This window comes from Herpailurus yagouaroundi, unplaced genomic scaffold (assembly GCF_014898765.1).
Source record: "Herpailurus yagouaroundi ecotype Mexico unplaced genomic scaffold, PumYag 141, whole genome shotgun sequence".
NCBI lineage: Eukaryota > Metazoa > Chordata > Mammalia > Carnivora > Felidae > Herpailurus > Herpailurus yagouaroundi.
In genome coordinates this window covers 66,717,317-66,734,907 of record NW_024412396.1, presented here as the reverse complement: position 1 = coordinate 66,734,907, position 17,591 = coordinate 66,717,317, and the positions used below count along the sequence as shown (strand labels likewise).

At 56.6% G+C, this 17,591-nt stretch overlaps 1 protein-coding gene and 1 long non-coding RNA gene across 3 annotated transcripts; one reads left to right on the top strand and one right to left on the bottom strand.

Annotated features, from left to right (window-relative positions):
- Nucleotides 1–288: 288 nt before the first annotated feature.
- On the bottom strand, nucleotides 289–10,689 carry SERPINA5 (serpin family A member 5). Of its 2 annotated transcripts, XM_040478157.1 has the most exons (6): nucleotides 10,584–10,685; nucleotides 6,130–6,228; nucleotides 4,093–4,725; nucleotides 2,490–2,760; nucleotides 1,978–2,125; nucleotides 289–1,397 (listed from the first exon to the last, which is right to left on the bottom strand). In XM_040478157.1, exons 3-6 carry the CDS (start codon nucleotides 4,706–4,708, stop codon nucleotides 1,209–1,211), a joined length of 1,224 nt encoding a protein of 407 aa, XP_040334091.1. In that variant the 5' UTR covers nucleotides 4,709–4,725; nucleotides 6,130–6,228; nucleotides 10,584–10,685; the 3' UTR covers nucleotides 289–1,208. The 2 variants fall into 2 exon arrangements, with proteins under 2 accessions (XP_040334091.1, XP_040334090.1); XM_040478156.1 differs by lacking the exon at nucleotides 6,130–6,228 and having other exon boundaries at nucleotides 10,584–10,689.
- A 79-nt stretch (nucleotides 10,690–10,768) lies between these two features.
- LOC121031331 (uncharacterized) lies at nucleotides 10,769–11,780 on the top strand. Its single transcript, XR_005790685.1, has 3 exons — nucleotides 10,769–11,053; nucleotides 11,377–11,416; nucleotides 11,569–11,780. It is a non-coding gene; the product is annotated as an uncharacterized LOC121031331 (long non-coding RNA).
- The last annotated feature ends 5,811 nt before the right edge of the window (nucleotides 11,781–17,591 follow it).

Genomic DNA, 17,591 nt, shown 5'->3' with positions numbered 1-17,591 from the left:
CCCAATCCTAAAGCGCTGTCCTGAGTTCGAAACACAGAGGCAGGTGAGCGCTCTGGGGCCAGCTGCAGCCATCTGTCCCGCCATAAGCCAACACCTGTGCCATCCAGGTCCCAGAGCCTGAGCCTCTCACCGTCCTGGGTCTCGGGGCAAACCTTATGTCCTGTCTGCGAAATGGGTGCCCTGATACGCTGTGCAGGGCTGTCGAGGGATTCAGGAGCTCACACAGATGCAAAGTGTCCCCAGGGGCTAGTGTCTCCATTCCCAGAGTTACTTCCGTCGGACATCCAGTGTTTGCAAAATGCTTTATTGTTATTGCTGACACTACAACGCACTCTCAGTCACCAGTATCTTCAACTGATCCCTCTAGTATTTGCAACAGGCCTCCGTCCTCCCGCCCCCAGCCGACTCCAGGAGGTTGTGACTGAAGCCACAGGATGGTTTTGGTGCTGTGATGGGCCATTTCCGCCCTGCGGTCCACTGGCTTTTCTTCAATGACAAGTAGCACTTGAATGTATTAAAATCCACCGTGACTGGCACGGAACACCCCAGCCTCCTTATATGATGTCAAGGAGCCTTCAGCCCTTGAGCTGACCCTGCGTTGTGTATATGGGAGAAATAGAGGCCCAGAGAGGGACACTATTAGCCTTATGTCCCACAGCTGGTTAGCTGGGACAGAAGCCCCATTCCGGACTCCCATTTCAGTGTTCTTTCCAGCAGATAAATGCAACCACGCACGGGAAGCATGATGGATTTTAAACCGCGATGAGTTGATAGCCCGTATTACTAGCAGGTGGAGGACTGGGCTTGGAAATAAACGTTTCTCGGTAGAGATGTGAACCGCAGCAATCCCACAGAGCTTTGCGTCACTGGGCTGGGCGTCAGGTGCCTGGGCTGTGGGTGCCTCTCTATCGCTAACATGCTGTGTGACCTTGGGCAAGTCAACCAGCCTCTCTGGGCCTCAGTGCTAGACCCCGCTGATGGAGGGCGAGGGCAAGACCGAACGTTCTTCTTCAAGGCACCCCCACGCCTTGCGGTTGTGTGAGAAGAAGCAAATCATCAGCATATCAGTGCTATTATCGTTATTACTTGTAAAAACTTCAGTAGTCAAGGAAACGGAACCTGTGTGGATCAGCTCCCAGCGGATAGATGCCACAGAGCCTTCACCTGCCACTACGGAGGCCTGTGGCCTTTCAGGGGAAACACCCACCTCAGGGGTGGGCCACTTTGCCAAGGAAGAGAATGTTCGTGAAGTTCTCTACAATGAGCATGATAAAGGGCCTGTTGAGGATGACCCTGGGAGAGCTAACTGGGGCCGACCTGAACATGAAGACCGTCTCTGTGGCTGCAGCCGCTTTGGTCCCCGACTCGTCCACCTCCACCACGGCCTTGTGCACCATCTGCAGAGGAGACATCGGGTGTCACTAAGCCACCGGGGCTGGAAGATACCATCACGGGAGCCCGCAGAGCTTCTGCCTGTGGCATCACCGTCAAAGTCTCCATGCGGCTGCGCCCCAAAGCAGGCAGCACACGGGACGATTGTGTGGCTAGGATCTGTGCCTGGAGGTGACTGCACATGGGCCTCCCATTGAATGCTCATGGCACCTCCCGGCAGGGATGTGATTGGGCCTCCAATTTTATGTAGAGAGAAGAGGCTCAGAGAGGTCACGCAATTGTTGGAGGTCACACAGCTAGTGAGTGAAGGAGGTAGCACCTAATTCTTAGTTTTGATGGCTTCATTGGGGGGCTCCTTCCCCTAAGACACATTGCGAACAGGATAAGACACAAAGGGTACCTTTGCTTCTTGAAGGAAGAGAGGGGAGTGAAAGAGAGAGGGAAAATATGGAATGGAATGGAATGGAATGGAATGGAATGGAATGGGAGGGGTGGAGTGGAGTAGAAAGGAATAGAATAGAATAGAATAGAATAGAACAGAACAGAAATCTCTGAAAGCAGGGGCTCAGGAGCTTCTGAGCTCACCTCAGACACCTGGATGTTGGAGTGGTTGGTGATGCCAGTCAGGTCAGCATGGGAGGTGAAGATGTCATTGATGCCCAGCTTGGGGAGGACTTTCTCCAGCTGGTAGGAGCCCTCAATGGAGAGCTTGGGAAGGTAGAGCTCAAGCTGCCTGGAAAGAGGAGAGGAACTTTCTTAGACTCTTCCAGAGCATCGGCTCACTGAGCTCATCTCCCCGCTATCTCCCCTCGGCTTCATAATGACCCTTCAGCCTCCCGTCTAGAGCTCCCCCCCCCCCACTCTGCACTGGGACCTGGGCTGCCCCCAGAGTTCCCCGCCCACTCCGATGGCACCCTGGGACACTGGGCTTCCGGCCCTGCTCCCTCCAGCTGGGCCAGGGCCCCGGAGGCTAAGACTTCACGTGGTTTCCCTGGGCTTGGAGGCAGCCCCTGGGCTGGGAGGAGTCCTTCCCACTCCCCCCGTGTCTCCGTGGCCATGTGCAGGGTCAGGCTGGCCCCACGTCATCTGAGGAATACCTCTTTGTGGACATCTTGAGCCACGTCCTCAATGTCTTCTCATTCAGTCCATTCTCCAGCCGCCCCATGCTGCCCTGGCTGGGGAGAACAAACAGGGCGGTGGCGTCCCCTTGGTAGGGAACCCCCACCACCCGGCAGGAGAGGCTCCGGTCCAGGAAGTAATAATACAGGTCTTTGTGCTTCATCATGGGCACCTGCACCACCGTCTCCGAAGTCACGTGGAAGTCCTGCTTATGAGTGTTTTTGTGGTCGAAGCTCGCCTCCCACTTAGCTAAATATTAACATGGAAAAAAGGGAGCAATTCTCAGCCACAGACGAAAAGCACAGAGACAGCAAACGCCTCCCTCAAACAGACCTCACCCTCCTCGGCGAAGTCTCCTCGGTGGCGGTGACCGCCGAACCCTGGGGAAAGAAAGGCTCACCTTTCTAGAACTTTGGAGACATGCCTGAACCTTCTGTGGGGCTTTTCCTTCTGCGTGTGCAGAGCCAGGAGGCTGGTGTCCATGTCTTCGGAGGCCCTGAACCGCTAAGGTTGTTTGTTTGATTCTCTGATGTTACTCGAGGTCAAACATCCAAGGGAAGAGGGTAAAAAATATGGACGTCTGACAAAGCGACACCCTATCTGGCTGAGTTGTTCTGTTCTCCGCTCTTTTCCCATTTGTGGATTTTGATCTAAGTGTGGGAGGGAGGTTTGTAAGGTTCCTGGAAATACATGATTCTTCCTACTGAGAAGCCTTCCGGTATAGTTACTGCTCTGTCTGATTCCTTCACTCTTGCATCAACGGGATACAAGTAGTTGTTTCCATCTTCTTCATAGTCATCAAATACGGAACCCACCCCAGTGCCCCACTCGGCTTCTGTCACACCTGTCCCCTGCAGCCTGGTGTCATAGACAGAGCCCTGCACTAGGGGACAAGAAATCTTGGAAGCCCAGCTGGGTGTTCGCCATCCGTGCTCGTCGGAAGAGGGGAGGTGTTTAACAGGTTAACTAGCTTCCTCTTTCCTCTCTCCCTCCCCTCCCCTCCTCTACCCACTCCTGCCTTCCCACCCTCAGCCAGGCCCCATACAGGCACCGAGGGGCTCAGCGTGTAGAAGGAGAAGCAGACGTGAGCACCGAGTGGGGGAGGGGTGTCCCCGAGAAATGTCAGGGAGGGACCAGCTGTTATGGAAGCGGGGAGAAGACTCTCCAAAGGGACAGGTGCTTGTTGAGAGATTTCTCCGGCCGAGGGAATGGCCCCGAGGAAGACGCTCCCCAAGGGAAGGTATTCCAAGCCCCCCCGAGACCCACGGTCCTGCCCTCAATAGCAATACGGTGGCCATGGCGATCTCATGCTTTCGAACCAGTGTGGATGCTATGGACCGGGGCCCACGGACAGGACCCAGCACTTCCTCAGTGGAGGAAACAGCGGCCTGGTGTAGCTGACATCACCTTACACCATAAAAAGATGCTTGGCTTCCCCTCTCCTGCTTGTTGGCCTCACTCTGTCAACAGGCACCAGAGGGGACTAAATCTACGCCCACTCCTGTATGTGTGAGAACGGGGTGCTCTCTTGACCAAAGCAGCAGAAAGGAGAGAGTTCAGGCTCGAGCGCAGGGGTCTTACCTTTAAAGAAAATGTAATTCACCATAACCATGACCTCAGTGCTATCCAGGTCCTTAACTAAGTCCACAATCTTGCCTTCAGTTTGTTTTGCCACGTAGTCGTTGATCTGCTTCTGGGCCCCTGCGGGGTCCCCAAAGTGGGCAGGGAAAGTGTCTGCCAGGTACAGAGTCCTCACGGCACTCAGGAAGGCGTCCTGGACGGGCACCGTGGGGCTGATGAACAGAGCGTTGCCAAGGTGCAACCGGAGGCCCTTTCTGGGCCGGGCGAGCTCCCCCAGCAGCTGGCGGAAGGAGTTGTGGAGCCCCTGCTCCGAGCCCGCCTGGGGACCGAGGCCCAGGCCTTCTAGAATCTGTGCCTTCGTGTCGGACCGGGCCCCCAGGGACAGCATGGCCAGGGACGCGGAGATGCTTAGAGGGGAGAAGAAGATGTTCTGGTCGGGGGCAGCTGTAGCCAAGGCCCTGTAGAGATCGAAGGCAAAGTCCCCGCTCATGGGGGCCACCGTGCTGACCACGGGTGCCTCCTTGACCCTCTTCTTTGTCTCCCGGGAGCCATGGCGGTGCAGGGTGGCCCCGGGCGGGCTGAGGAACATCAGGCAGAAGAGGAGGCAGAGCGGCATTGTGGCCGAGCCCCGTCCTGAAAGGGAAAGTGGGAAGGTGTCCTCAGAGAGGAGACCGGGGGGAAGCGGGTAAGGCCGGTACCCCAGAGATGTCACCACCCAGCGCACAGCATCCACGGAGACGACGAGCCCGTGAGGTTGGGAGCGAGGGTTTAAAAAGAGCCACAGGGGCTCGAGGACAGAGACCGGGGGACGTGGGGGCCTCACGGCGGGAGAGGAAGGGGAAGCCGGAGGGTGCAGCCCCGAGGTGGGGGCTGCCCCCCGGGGCGAGAATGCTCTCATCCGCACCAGGGTGCGCGTCACGGGGAGGGGGCGACGTGGGGCTGGACGGCGCTCCTCGTTCTGCCTGATCAGCATCTCTGAGATGGCCACGGCACGAGACGCCTGCTTCCAAAGTGGCCTGTGACGGTCACTCCAATCCCCTGGGGGTAGCATTTGCAAGGCCTCATGGTCCTTCCGTGAACTCAGACCAACTACGCCCCACGGACCCCTCAGAACTGTTGGATTTATCCCTGTTTGCTCAGCAAACGGACATCGAACATCATGGCGGGCAGGGGCCAGGCTCCCGAGGCTCATTCGTGACCACTCGGATGCCAATCGGCCCCTTTTCTCCTTCCCCCCCAGGGGTTGCTCTAGGACCCTGCAGCCAACCTTGCTCCTCATCAGAGCCCCTCCCCAGCTCCCTCCACCCCGCCCCCCTGTGAGGAAATCCTGCCCTCTTAATGTGAGCACCCAGACTCCTCCCCTATTCTGTGATGGCCGAATTGTGTTCCCCACCCTCCTGGGTTGAGGTCTTAACCCCCAGCACCTCAGGACGTGACTGTACTTGGGGAAAGTGCCTTTAAACAGGTAATTAAGTCAAAATGATGTCTGTGGACGGGCCTTGATCCCATCTGACTGGGGTCCGATGAGAAGAAGAGATGGGAACACAGCTTCACACGCACACGCACGGAGGGAAGGCCGCGGGAGGACACAGGGAGGACACCGCCGTCTGCAAGTCGAGGAGACGGGCCTCAGAAGGAACCGGCCTCTCCGGCACCTTGACCTCAGACTTCGGGCCTCCAGGCAGCGAGACAGGAACCTTCTGTTCTGTGGTGCTTTGTTGTGGTGGCCCAGCCGACACCGATCTCCTTCCTTCCGTCCCCCAGACGAGGACGCCTTTGTTTCTTGTGTCTCCTCCGCCCCCTACGTGGGCCCTGGAGGGTCTTCAGTCCCTCCTCCCCCTTTCCTCCCTCGGGTCCATCTACCTAGACCCCTCCTCTCCAACCAGGAGCGCTTCCTGTGCCCCAGAGGCCTCCCGAAGCCCCCTGTGTTCACAGTCCCTTGCAGCCCAGCCTCCTGGGCTCAAGTCTCAGCCCGGCTGCTTCTTGTGAGTGTGGTTTGGAGCAAGTCACCTACGGCCCCGTGCCACTGTCCCTCACCTGTACAACGGAGGTGATGACGTTAACCCGTGTCGGCCGTGGCTGGGGGCTTTAAGGACTCGACGTGCCTGAAGTGTCGCAGCAGGGCCCCGCGCGGACCTGGTGCAGTAGAGTGCGAGCTGTGGCTGTGGCGGCTTCCAGCCACCCCCCCCCCCCCAGAGGTCCCCATTTCCTCTGCTGTACGCGTGGGGTACGCGCTCCCAACGCTCTCGCACCGGCCTGCCTGACCGCTGACGACAGCCTTTCTCCGGGGTGAGAACTCCCTCCAGCTGGGTCTTCTCCCTCCTCGGACACCATGTCATCAGGTCCCCAGCCTCAGGGCCCTGCCGGAGTCCCGTGACCCACGCAAACCCAACCCCCAAAGGGCCCCAAACATCTGCATTGGACGTGGCGTGCAAAGTGGCCCGCTGAGGTGGCGGCCGGGGCGCCAGTGAGCTTGGGCCAGGCGGACCTGGGCGGCCGTTGTCTTTGAGCGAAGCCCAGCGACTTGAGCAGGCCGCGCTCACCAACCCTGGCCTCCAAATTGCCCCTGAGCTCATAAAGGAAGCCCATTTAGAATGTCGTCCGTGGAAGCTGCGGCCACCCAGGACCAAAGAGAGAAGCCTTTGGTTCCTCGACTGGCGCCATTCTGCAGATGGGTAATCTGAAGCCCAGAGAGCTTGAGTCACTGGCTGATAGTGGCAAAGCGTGGGCCCAGACCCGGTGCTGATGCTCAAGGCCGATGCTCTAAACCACCACACCATTTGGTTTCCCCACATCCCTGGCCCCCCCCCCCCCTCTGGGGCACAGGCTCTCTGTGTCACAGTCCTTGTCTTCCCGGCCTCAGCAGCCACCACTATAGCTGCTAATCTGCAGATAATTAAGAAACAGGGTCCGGGCTTCCCAGGCTGACACTCCCTTATTGTTTACACGCTGAGAATGCCAGTCTTTCAAGGACACGGGTGGTTTAATCTCGGGGCCCTTTAAAACAGTCTGTTCTGCAGCACAATATGATCCCTCCTGCAAAGTGTTAGAACCATCACCGTAGCGAGATCCTGGTGGACAAGATACGCAGCTCTCCTCCCCCTTATTATCAAAGATTAACCCCGAGCTCATGATCACCCTAAAAGAAAGGCCTTCAAAGAATAGTTGCAGGCACAGAGGGAGTTTCCTGCTTGGCTGGGGCCTAGAGGCAGTTGACTCCCGCAGGAGAGTTCTGGCCTCCTGTCCCTCGGCCTGCCTGGTGGCCTTGGGCCAGTCCCATCCCCTCTCTGGGCCTCAGTTTCTTCACAAATAACTCAAGGTCTGTCAGTTACTGTGGCCGGTAACCCTTCTTCCCTCCACTGCCCCCCACAGACACCAGAGGTCTAGGCCTGATGGGCCAGAGCCCACAGAGTCTCCCTGGGGAGTGGGGTCTCTCTGGAGGGGACCCCAGCCTCACTCACTCTCCTCCAGGCTGCAGGTGGGGACCTAGAAACCTCTCTCCATTTGGGCCCGCTCTTATCTTTTGTTAAAGCCAGTATTTAGAAAGGCCACTCTACAAATATCACTACATTCAACCGTCAACAAAAGTGAACATTATGGGCACCGTTTTACAGATGACTAAACTGAGGCTTAGCAAAATGGAATAGCTCTTGCCAGCCGGTGAGTGATGATGGAACCAGGATTCAAATCCAGATTCCTGAGTCTGGTGGATCCACTGCCTCTTGTCCTCCTTTCGTGGCTCTAAGAAGTAAGAGCTCTCGTTCCTCTTCTCCTGTAGCTCCTGGTGAGCTTCCCGGGGTCTCTCGCAAGCCATTCACCTGTATTAGCTCATTTCTATGCCTCCACAGCAACACGGAGTCGGTATCGTTCTCATCATTGGTACAGAAGAGGAAACAGAGGGTCAGAGAGATCGCTTCTGAGAAAGTGGAGGCCTCGGGGTGCTCATTTCATGTTTCTTACGTTTAAGCCCAGGCTGTGCCATCCCGCTGCTGGGCCTCTGGTGGAAATGACAGAGTTGACAGAGTTTCATGCCAACCTGGACCCGGGGGTGAGTCTGCTTCGGGTCCTGGGAGCCTGGCTCTTGGGAGACCAGCTCTCAGCCAGGAGACCGGAGCCGGGCCTGGCCGACCCCCTCCTGATGCCAGTGTTTCTGCAGAAATGCCCCCACGGGTCCGAGGGAGGGGGGCAGATCAATCAAGTCCATCTGGCATCCCAGGCCAAAGTGACTTGAGCCGGCTGGTGAGGGCAGGGGGTGGACGGGTGCTGAGGAAGTCCTCCCATGGAGCCCACCGTCCAGGGATTCGAAATCTGTTGCATTTACTCCAAAGGTGAGGCAACAAAGTCCTACCGGGTCAACTTTGGACTCTGCGGGGGGAGGTGTGGCTGAGGAGGTCTGTCCGCTGAAAAGGGACATGTACGACTGAGAGCCCAGGCAGGGAGGGAAAGACAAAACCCCAGGCTCCCCTGGATGCTTAAGGACCGGACGCCGGAGAGCTTCCTGGGAGCAGTGACCTAGGGAACTTTCTTCACCTCCCTCCCCGTCCCCAGACCACCTGCAAGGCTTGTCGGTTTCTAGCTCCAGAACGGGTCTTCCGCCTGCCTGCCTCTCCCAGTATTCCCTGCCACGTCCTTATAGAAAACCTGCCGCCTTTCGCCCTGACCACCCCACACCTCCTCCTGCCCCCAGACCCATTCTACACACGGCATCTGAAGGATTCTCCCTCGGTCCCCGACTGGGTCTCAGCGCCCTGCCGCCTAGGAGTGCCATTGCCAGCCTCCGTGTGTGGGGCAGGACCTAGCCGATCCGTGCGATCACCACCGGGCCCCGTGTGGTCTGGCTCCGCCCGGCTCTCCCCAGCCTCAGCCTGATCTGCTCTGTCCTTGTTCACGTGTGTCCTCCGGGTACAGTTCTCAGCTCAGCAGACAAGCCCCGTCACAGTCCTGAGGCTTTGCACGCCGTGCTGTCCCCTGGAACCCTCTGTCAGCCTCCCTGACCACGGCCAGCTTCTCCCTGGGCCTCAGGCCCCTGCTTGAATGCCACTTCTGGGTGATGCCGTGGCCCTGCCTGGCCCTCCCGCTGCAGTAGCATTCTCTTATCACGGCCCCTCCGTTTCGCTCACTGCTCCATCAGCGATGGAAATGCAACCCCACATCGTGCCTTCTTGTGTCCCGGCCTCTCTCCCCCCGACTCGAACAAGTGCTCCTAACAGACAGGACCCGCATCGACACCTGCTCTTGCCGTGAGATTTGCAGTCAGCGATGGAGCTCAGACACCTTTGTGGAATGAATGAATGAATGAATGAGTGAAGTCCTTCTCTGTGGCTCAGAGGTTTTAGAGCACACACGCTGGACGCGGAGCCGGGCTGGGCACCCAGGGCTGAGCCCTCCTGGCCCCAGGGCTAACTCTGCCAGGTGACCTTGAACACCTCCCACCCTGCTGTTCACCTTCTGTTTTCCTTTTACTTTTTTTAAGACCATTTTCCTGAGGCGCGACTGCCATACGAGAAGCCACTCCTATTTACCCTGCACACCTGCGAAACCACCTTCACCACAAACACCCACCACGTCCTGACCCCCCCCCCCGCCCCGCCCGCCACCTTATTCTTCACGCTGCGGCTTCTTGATCAGTGAACGGGGACGTTGGTCAGGGGTGCATCGTCCCCTTTTATGGTTACATTTCTTGCCAAGGGCCCCGTCCTTAGAAACACTGAAAATCACACTCCTTTTGTGTCTACGTGTTGCCTATTTCACCAACAGCCAAGCGGCGTCTGGCCCTCGAGGAGCCACTGTGGTCATTCTGGGAGGCAGCCCTCCGGGCAGGGCGGCCCCAACTCGGGGAAACAGGTAAACGGGTACGTGATCGCTTCTCGTGATTGCTAGAGGTCCGAGATTGCAGGCACAGAACACAAGAGAGAAAAGCGATGGCCTCCGGGGAACCCGCCTGTGTGCCACACACTCTGTCCCCACTACGTCATTTCTGAGTTTGTCTGCCTCGGCGCTGTTGGCATTAGAGGCCGGGGTATTCTTTGTCGTGGGGGCTGTCCCGTGCCCTGTAAGGGGTTTAGCAGCGCCCCCGGCCTCTACTCTACTCGCTAGATGCCAACACAACCCTCTCTCCAGTTGTGCCAACTACACATGTGTCCAGATGTTGCCAGACGTGCCCTGGGGATAAAGGCACTCCCGGGTGAGAGCTACCGTATCCCTGGACCCTCACGGTCGCCACGCAGAAGATGTGATCATTTGCATCTCACCTACAAGGAAACTGAGGCGCAGGCAGATTTAGAGTCGTGCCTGAGTTCACACAGCTGGGAGAGGGGCACACAGGCCCTGGCTCCTTTCCCCTCACTGCGGGGAACTTTCCTGTTCACTCTGGGACAGCACCAGAGCTTTGAAGCCCTCCAAATCCCATAACCCTAGCCTCCTGTCCTCGCCGTTCCACGCACACCCTCACGCCCCCGGGCCCTCCGTCTGCCCACGGCATCTGTACTCACCCTGTCCCATGGCCGAGCGTGCACACGGCGCAGGTGACAGTCCCTCACGCTCAGTGTAAAGCAGAGAGCCTATGGGGCAGGAACCAGCATTTGTCACTGACCACAGTCGGGCTCTGACTCCGCCCCCCCTTGGCCCAGCCCTGTCCTGTCCCGTGGGTATTCTAGCCAACAGGCAGGCCGCAGGGACAGCCACCTGAGCTCTGACCCGGGCTCGCTTCCCCACCGGCCCCACACAGACCCCCGTTTGCCTGCAATGGCACAGGGTCCCCAGGGGAGCGACCTGCTGCTGGCATTCCAGACACGGGGAAAGGGACACCGTCTGGCAAACATCTCTTTCTCCGGGCTGATTCCTCTGTCTCCTGCAGCCGCTTAGCTCTACATCGGGGGGAGTGTGGTGTGAGCCTAAGGTCCCCACAGCCCCCCACGTGCTTGCCGGATTCCTGGGCAGTGTTTACCAGATCCGTTCAACGGTGAGAGTCTGGTGGGACCCAGAGGGGCTGACCGTGTCACAACGGTCCCCTCTCTGCACTAACAACTGCATCGAGGTTCAAAAAGATGAGTGGACTTTTCAGAATCAAGCATCAAATTAGGGACAAAGTGGGTCCGAGGGCCCAGGTCGCCAACTTCAAAGTCAGGGCTCTTACAAAAGGGCCGTATCTAGGATTTCTGTGGGCTCATCTGGACTGCCCTTTTCGACCTTGAAACTGGGGCTCTGAAGCACAGCCCCACCCTTTCAAGAGCATTTCCAAGATGCTGGGGCAGGTGCTGGCTCAACCCTTATTTCATTCCCAAGGTCCCCATGGCTGCGGCTTCCTAATACCGAGGAGTCCCGGGTATGGCCACGACCCAGAGGTTTTGTGGGTGAGCTGGGGTGTGGAGCTGGCAGAGGAGACGGGGTGGTGGGGGTGGGAGGAGGCAGGTATCGCCTAGGGATGCCATCTTGGTGTTCGGCAAGCAAGGGTCCCTCTACAACCTCTGTGACCAGGAGGGGACTGAGCTCGGCCTCAATCTGGAGATAAACACAGTCACTACCAGACATCAAGCACTTGCTTTGGGCTCAGCACCTTCCGCACGTGCAGGAAGGTGGGTACCAGCACCCCCATCAAATCACTGAGGAGACAGAAGCAGAGAGAGGTTAAGCAATCAGCCCACAGGCACACAGCTAAGGAGAAGCGTTAGCAAGGGGGAAGCTTGGTGTCGTCTGTCCCCAGGCCATGTGACCTAGCGAAAGTCTTTCCTTTCATAACCTAGAGATTCCTAAACTATGTTCTGCAGGGTGGGAATCATGTGAACACCTGTGCCGGGATGGATACCGTGTCCCGCAAAGACATCCCCATCCTGATACCCAGGACCTGTGAATGTCGCCTCCTGTGACTAAAGGGACTTTGCGAGTGTGTCCCTAAAGGGACTTTGAAATGGGGGTGGGGAGGAGACTGTCACAGATTACCCAGGTGGGCCCTAACTGTAATCACAGGGGTCCTTACAAGGGAAGGCAGTGGGAAACCAGAATCAGAAGAAGGCGACGTGATCGCGGAAACAGGAGAGAAAGCTGCGACGTGGGGCCATGGGCCAGGGACCCTCAGAAGAAAGCCCTGCTGACTTCTTGATGTTGACCCAGCAAGACCCATTTTGGACTTTGGACCTCCAGAACTGTCAGCGAATAAATGCTTGTCGTTTTAAGCCACTAAATTTGTAATAATTGATTACAGCAGCGACAGGATCCTGGTACAATCAATACCCCCAAATGGGCTCCAGATGGAAGCATTGGGGAAAGATGGGGTTAACCAAGACAGGAAGGACTTCTCCAGCTGTTCATAGACACGTCCCGTGTATCGCTTTCTAAGCCTATATTGTAAGGAATCTCTTTTTTTTTTTTTTTTTTCAACGTTTTTTATTTATTTTTGGGACAGAGAGAGACAGAGCATGAACGGGGGAGGGGCAGAGAGAGAGGGAGACACAGAATCGGAAACAGGCTCCAGGCTCCGAGCCATCAGCCCAGAGCCTGATGCGGGGCTCGAACTCACGGACCGCGAGATCGTGACCCGGCTGAAGTCGGACGCTTAACCGACTGCGCCACCCAGGCGCCCCAGGAATCTCTTGAGAATCTGGAGAAAGTCTGTGGCAGCCCCTGACTCTCCTTGCCACTCGGGAAGGGGGCAGAGGCCGGGTAAGTTCCGAAGAGAAAGGTTTGGGGGGCACGCTGGTCTCAGGGCACGATGCCCCGTGCATTAGCCTGCTAATTAGGCTACCATAACAAAATAGCATAGACTGGGAGCTTCAACGGCAGACATTTATTTTCTCCCTTTTCTGGAGGCTGAAAGTCCAAGATCAAGGTGACATCCCATGTGGTTGCTGGCGAGATCTCCCTTCCTGGCTTGCAAATGGCACCTTCTCACCTTGTGCTCACATGGGCTCTTTGTGCATAAGAGGGAGACAGGCGGTTCTGGTGTCTCTGCCTCTTCTTGTAAGGACATCATTCCTGTGAGGTTAAGACCCAACCTGTATGACCTCATGGAACTTTAATTAACTTCCCTAAAGGCCCCATAGTCACATTGGGGGTTAGGGCTTCAACATGTGAATTTGCGGAGGGGGCACACTTAAGTTCATAACAGCCACAGTGAGAGGGTAGGAGGGGCCAGTGACCAGAATATGGGAATTTAAAGACCCGTGTTATTTGTGACACATTTATTTTTTCATTAACACCAAAAGCGACAGAGAACGCCATCCCCAACAGGTGAGTTTCACACGGGGCAGAGGTGGGTTCTGCTCGGCCCAGCCCGCTGAGTGTAACAATGTTGAGGAGAAATGTCTTTCAATAAACAGGAGCCTTGGGGCGCCTGGGTGGCTCAGTCAGTTAAGCGGCCAACTTTGGCTCAGGTCACGATCTCACAGCCCGTGGGTTCGGGCCCCGCGTCGGGCTCTGTGCTGATGGCTCAGAGCCTGGAGCCTGCTTCGGATTCTGTGACTCCCTCTCTCTCTTCCCCTCCCTTGCTCATGTTCTGTCTCTCTCTCTGTCTCTCAAAAAATAATAAACATTAAAAAAATAAGAAAAAATAAATAAACAAACGGGGGTCTTTACTGACCTACCCTCCTGGACCCCAACACTGTCAGCCCACTTTACCAGTTCAGGTGACCCGCCAGCTCTGGCTGTGACTGTGTTCTAGAGGATAGGGGAGGACAGGGTTGTGACAAAAGATGAAATGCGATAATAGTTAACAGTCGTGGAGTGCCAGAGGTGTGTGCTTTACGTGTAGTAACTCATCCAGTGCTCAAGATGGGCTTCTGTGTTAGGTAATGTCTCCATTATACAGGTAGGGGAACCGAGGCTCAGAATAGCCCATGTCGGGGACGTCTGGCTGGCTCAGTGGGTTAAGTGTCTGACTCTTGATTTTGGCTCAGGTGATGATCTCATGGTTTGTGGGTTCGAGCCCCACATCGGGCTCTGTGTTGACAGCTCAGAGCCTGCAGCCTGCTTGGGATTCTCTCTCCTTCTCTCTCTGCCCCTTCCCTCCTTGTGTGCTTGCTGTCTCAAAATAGATAAACTTAAAAAACATTTAAATAAATTAAAAAAAAAAAGAATAGCCCATGTCACATACTGTTATGGGTTAAACTGTGCCCTCCCCCCTAAATTGAAATCCTAACCACCCCCTACCACAGAAGCTGACCTTATTTAAATATATGCTCACTGCATATAATTAGTTAAGATGAAATCAGGCTGAAGTAGAGAGGACCCTTAATCCCATATGACCAGTGTCCTTATAAAAAGGGGAGGGGCACCTGGGTGGCTCAGTCAGTTAAGCATCCGACTTTGGCTCAGGTCATAATCTCGTGGTTCATGGGTTCGAGCCTTGCTTAGGGCTCTGTGCTGACAGCTCAGAGCCTGGAGCCTGCTTCGGATTCTGTGTCTCCCTGGCTCTCTGCCCCTCCCCCGCTCTCTCTGTCTCTCTCAAAAATAAATAAACATTTTTTGAAAAATAAAATAAAATAAAATAAAATAAAAATGGGAAATGTGGACACAGACACGGCCACAGAGAGAATGCCCCAGTTTGCCAGCAAACCACCAGAAGCTAGGAGGGAGGCCCGGAACATTCTCCCGCACGGCCCTCAGAAAAGACAACCCTCCCAACACCTTGATCTCAGACTTTCAGCCTCCGGACTGTGGGATGATACATTTCTGTTGGTTAAACCGCTCAGTGGGCGGTGCTTTGTTATTCCGGCCCCAACAAACTAACACACTCAGTCACGGGTGGCAGTCAGGTTCGCAGCCAGGCATTCCGGCTCCAAAGTCTAGGTTTTGTACGTGCGTGTTCTGTGGCCTCTTGATAACTCCTGGAAACACGTGTCCCCGTGCCCCGCTCACTGCAGGTGCTCAGAGCATGGGAGCTATTGGCCTTAAATCGCCGCTTCTCAGAAAAGGACTCCCCCGCCTTCCCAGGCAGCCAGGGATGGGGCTGGCGCCTTCCTGCCACAGCGGGTCAGAGCCGGGGTCCCCAGGTCTGCATCTTCAGGGGATCCCGTGTCCGTTCTCCGCTCTCTGCTGCTACAGCGGCTGTGGGGTCTGTGCCCATTTACGGGTGGTGTGTGGAATCCGAGAGCCAGAGAGGTGACGTGCCCGCCCCACAGCACAGGGTTGGTGGGAAAGCTGGGACCACACCCCTCCAAGCTCCAGTCCAGATCTCACGCGCCCCCTCTGCCCCTGGGGAGATGCCCCAGTTCCCGGGCCAGTGGCCAATCCCCGCCTCGTGACTCTTTGTTGAATGGCAGAGCGAATAACCAAAAGAACAAGGGGTGTCACAAGGGCCACACAAATCCGGGACCCCACAGGAGAGCAGCAAAGAAGACGAGAAGGAGGCCCAGGCACCGCTCTGGGGGCGGAGGGGGGGGGATTAGGTATCCTGCACGGAGTCTTTTTATGTATCGGTTTAAGGTTCCAAAAGGGCATTTCGAAATCTGAGGAGTTGGAATAATAAATATTTACCCAATCAATTCCAGGGATGTGTCAGGGGGTGGTGATGCAGAGCAAACAGCTCAGGGACCTTGCTCAGGGCACAGCCTTTTTCATTCATTCATTCATTCATTCATTCATTCCCCAAATATCATTTGAGCCTCAGCCACATGCCAGACCATACGATCAGCTCTGGGGCCAGGCTCTGGGGTAAGTGCAGGAAATTCGGGATGAACAGGGCCCTGCCTCCAAGATGTTCTGTCTAATCGGGGCCAGGGGAGCAGAGATGAGTCAGCCAACCACATTTGATGGGAGAATGGCCATCTGCCTTGCGGAGGGCGTGAGGCGTTTGTAGGAGGTTCCGGAAGATTCTCAGGATGAGGGAGGGGGAACTCTGGGCCATGGGGGCCTGCAGGAGCAAAGGCCCAGGGTGCAAGCTATGGACAACCTGGGGAAACAGCAAGTTTCCTTGGCTCAAGTCACTAGGCACATGAGTGCAGGAGGAGGGACCGAGGCAGGAAAGGCAGACGGGGGAAGAAGAGCGGGTAGGGGACTTTGAGCCTTGGTTTGCAGGCAATAGGGAGCCACTGAGTGCTCCTGAGTCGGGGAGGGGAGGGCTTCATCAGAATATGGCGGCGTCCCTCTCAAGGCTGATCTGAGGGCGACCGCTCCCCTTCCCTCCCCTTCATCCCACTGAGCCTCCCCCTTCGCACACCACCCAGGGAGCACCGGCCCCAGTAACCCCAGGCCTCAGGCTTCCCTCATCTGAGGGGCTTCAATCCGCCCACCCACCTGCTTCTATAGGGGCAGAGTTGGGAGTGTCAGGCTGGGCCGGGCTTCATTTCTTGCCTGACTATTAAAAAACAGAATTCAACTTCCCGACAGGTGCAGGGGGACATGGGCCAATATCTTCAGTAACATGCGTGCCTTTCAGCCAATCAACCCAAGGGATGGATAGGAGGGTCTACATTCCTCCCGGCAGTGGGGGGCCCGGGGTCCTGCAGCATTTCCAGGTCCCTGCCCACGTAGCTCGGGGCTGGTGTGACAGGCACCTCATTTGGGATCTTTCTTTTATCAGGGTTGTCCTGGGGCTGTCCTGTCCAGCCCAGGGCTGTATTTGAGAGGCGAGGGGGAGAGAACCCCGAAGTCTTCCCTTCCCACCCTCTCTCGCTTCCTTTCGCAACGGCTTCCTCCACCATAAAGAAGCGGTCTGTCTCTTGCTCTGAATATTGGTTTCCTGGTTTCCCACAACGAGCCTATTCTGTCCTTGTAGCATTATTTGGACCAGGGACCATGTCATACAAACCCTGCAATGTTGCGGCCCTTGATCAATCATCAATGCTGGAGGTGGCCCTCAGCCTGTCTCTTCAGTCACCAGTGGCACCCTCCTGCCTCCGACGCACTGGCCGACAAGAATATCCACAGGGCCCTGCCCAGGGAAGTGCAGCTGCCCCAAATCACTGAGGTTTGGGACCAACACAGCCAGGTTCTGTGGGCCCCCCTCCTCCTGGGGGAGGGAGAGAGGTTGATTCTCTGAGGCTCTGGATGGACCCTGCTCAGAGAATTCAGCCCACACACCACGGATGTCTGAGCTGGACCACCTGGGTCAGCCCGTATTACCCAGCTGGGGAAACTGAGACCCAAGAAGGGAAGACATTTGGCGGAAGCCCTGGAGCACATCAGTAGAAGATGGAGATATCAACACAGGCGCCCGGGCTCCAATCGCACACTCTGTCTTCTTCTTCAGTGCATCCGTGACCATGGCCATTGATCCTGGGGGACTGGCCACATCTCCACAGACAAAGGAGGGGGCAGTGCCTTTTGCCCCCGGGTGGCTATCCGCCTTGCTGGGCTTTCCTCACTAGGTCCCTGTGGCAGCTGCCTCGACTGGTGCTCTCCCAGCCGAGGCCCTCCCGAGCCCCCGCTCTGAAACCAGGCGCCCACCCTGCCCAGGACGGCTGGCTGTCCACATTGCTTCTCCCTTGCATACACTGGAACTTGGAACCTCTCACTCCCACGTCTGGGACCAGATATGCCAGGGCCATGCAGGGCAAACCCTGAAG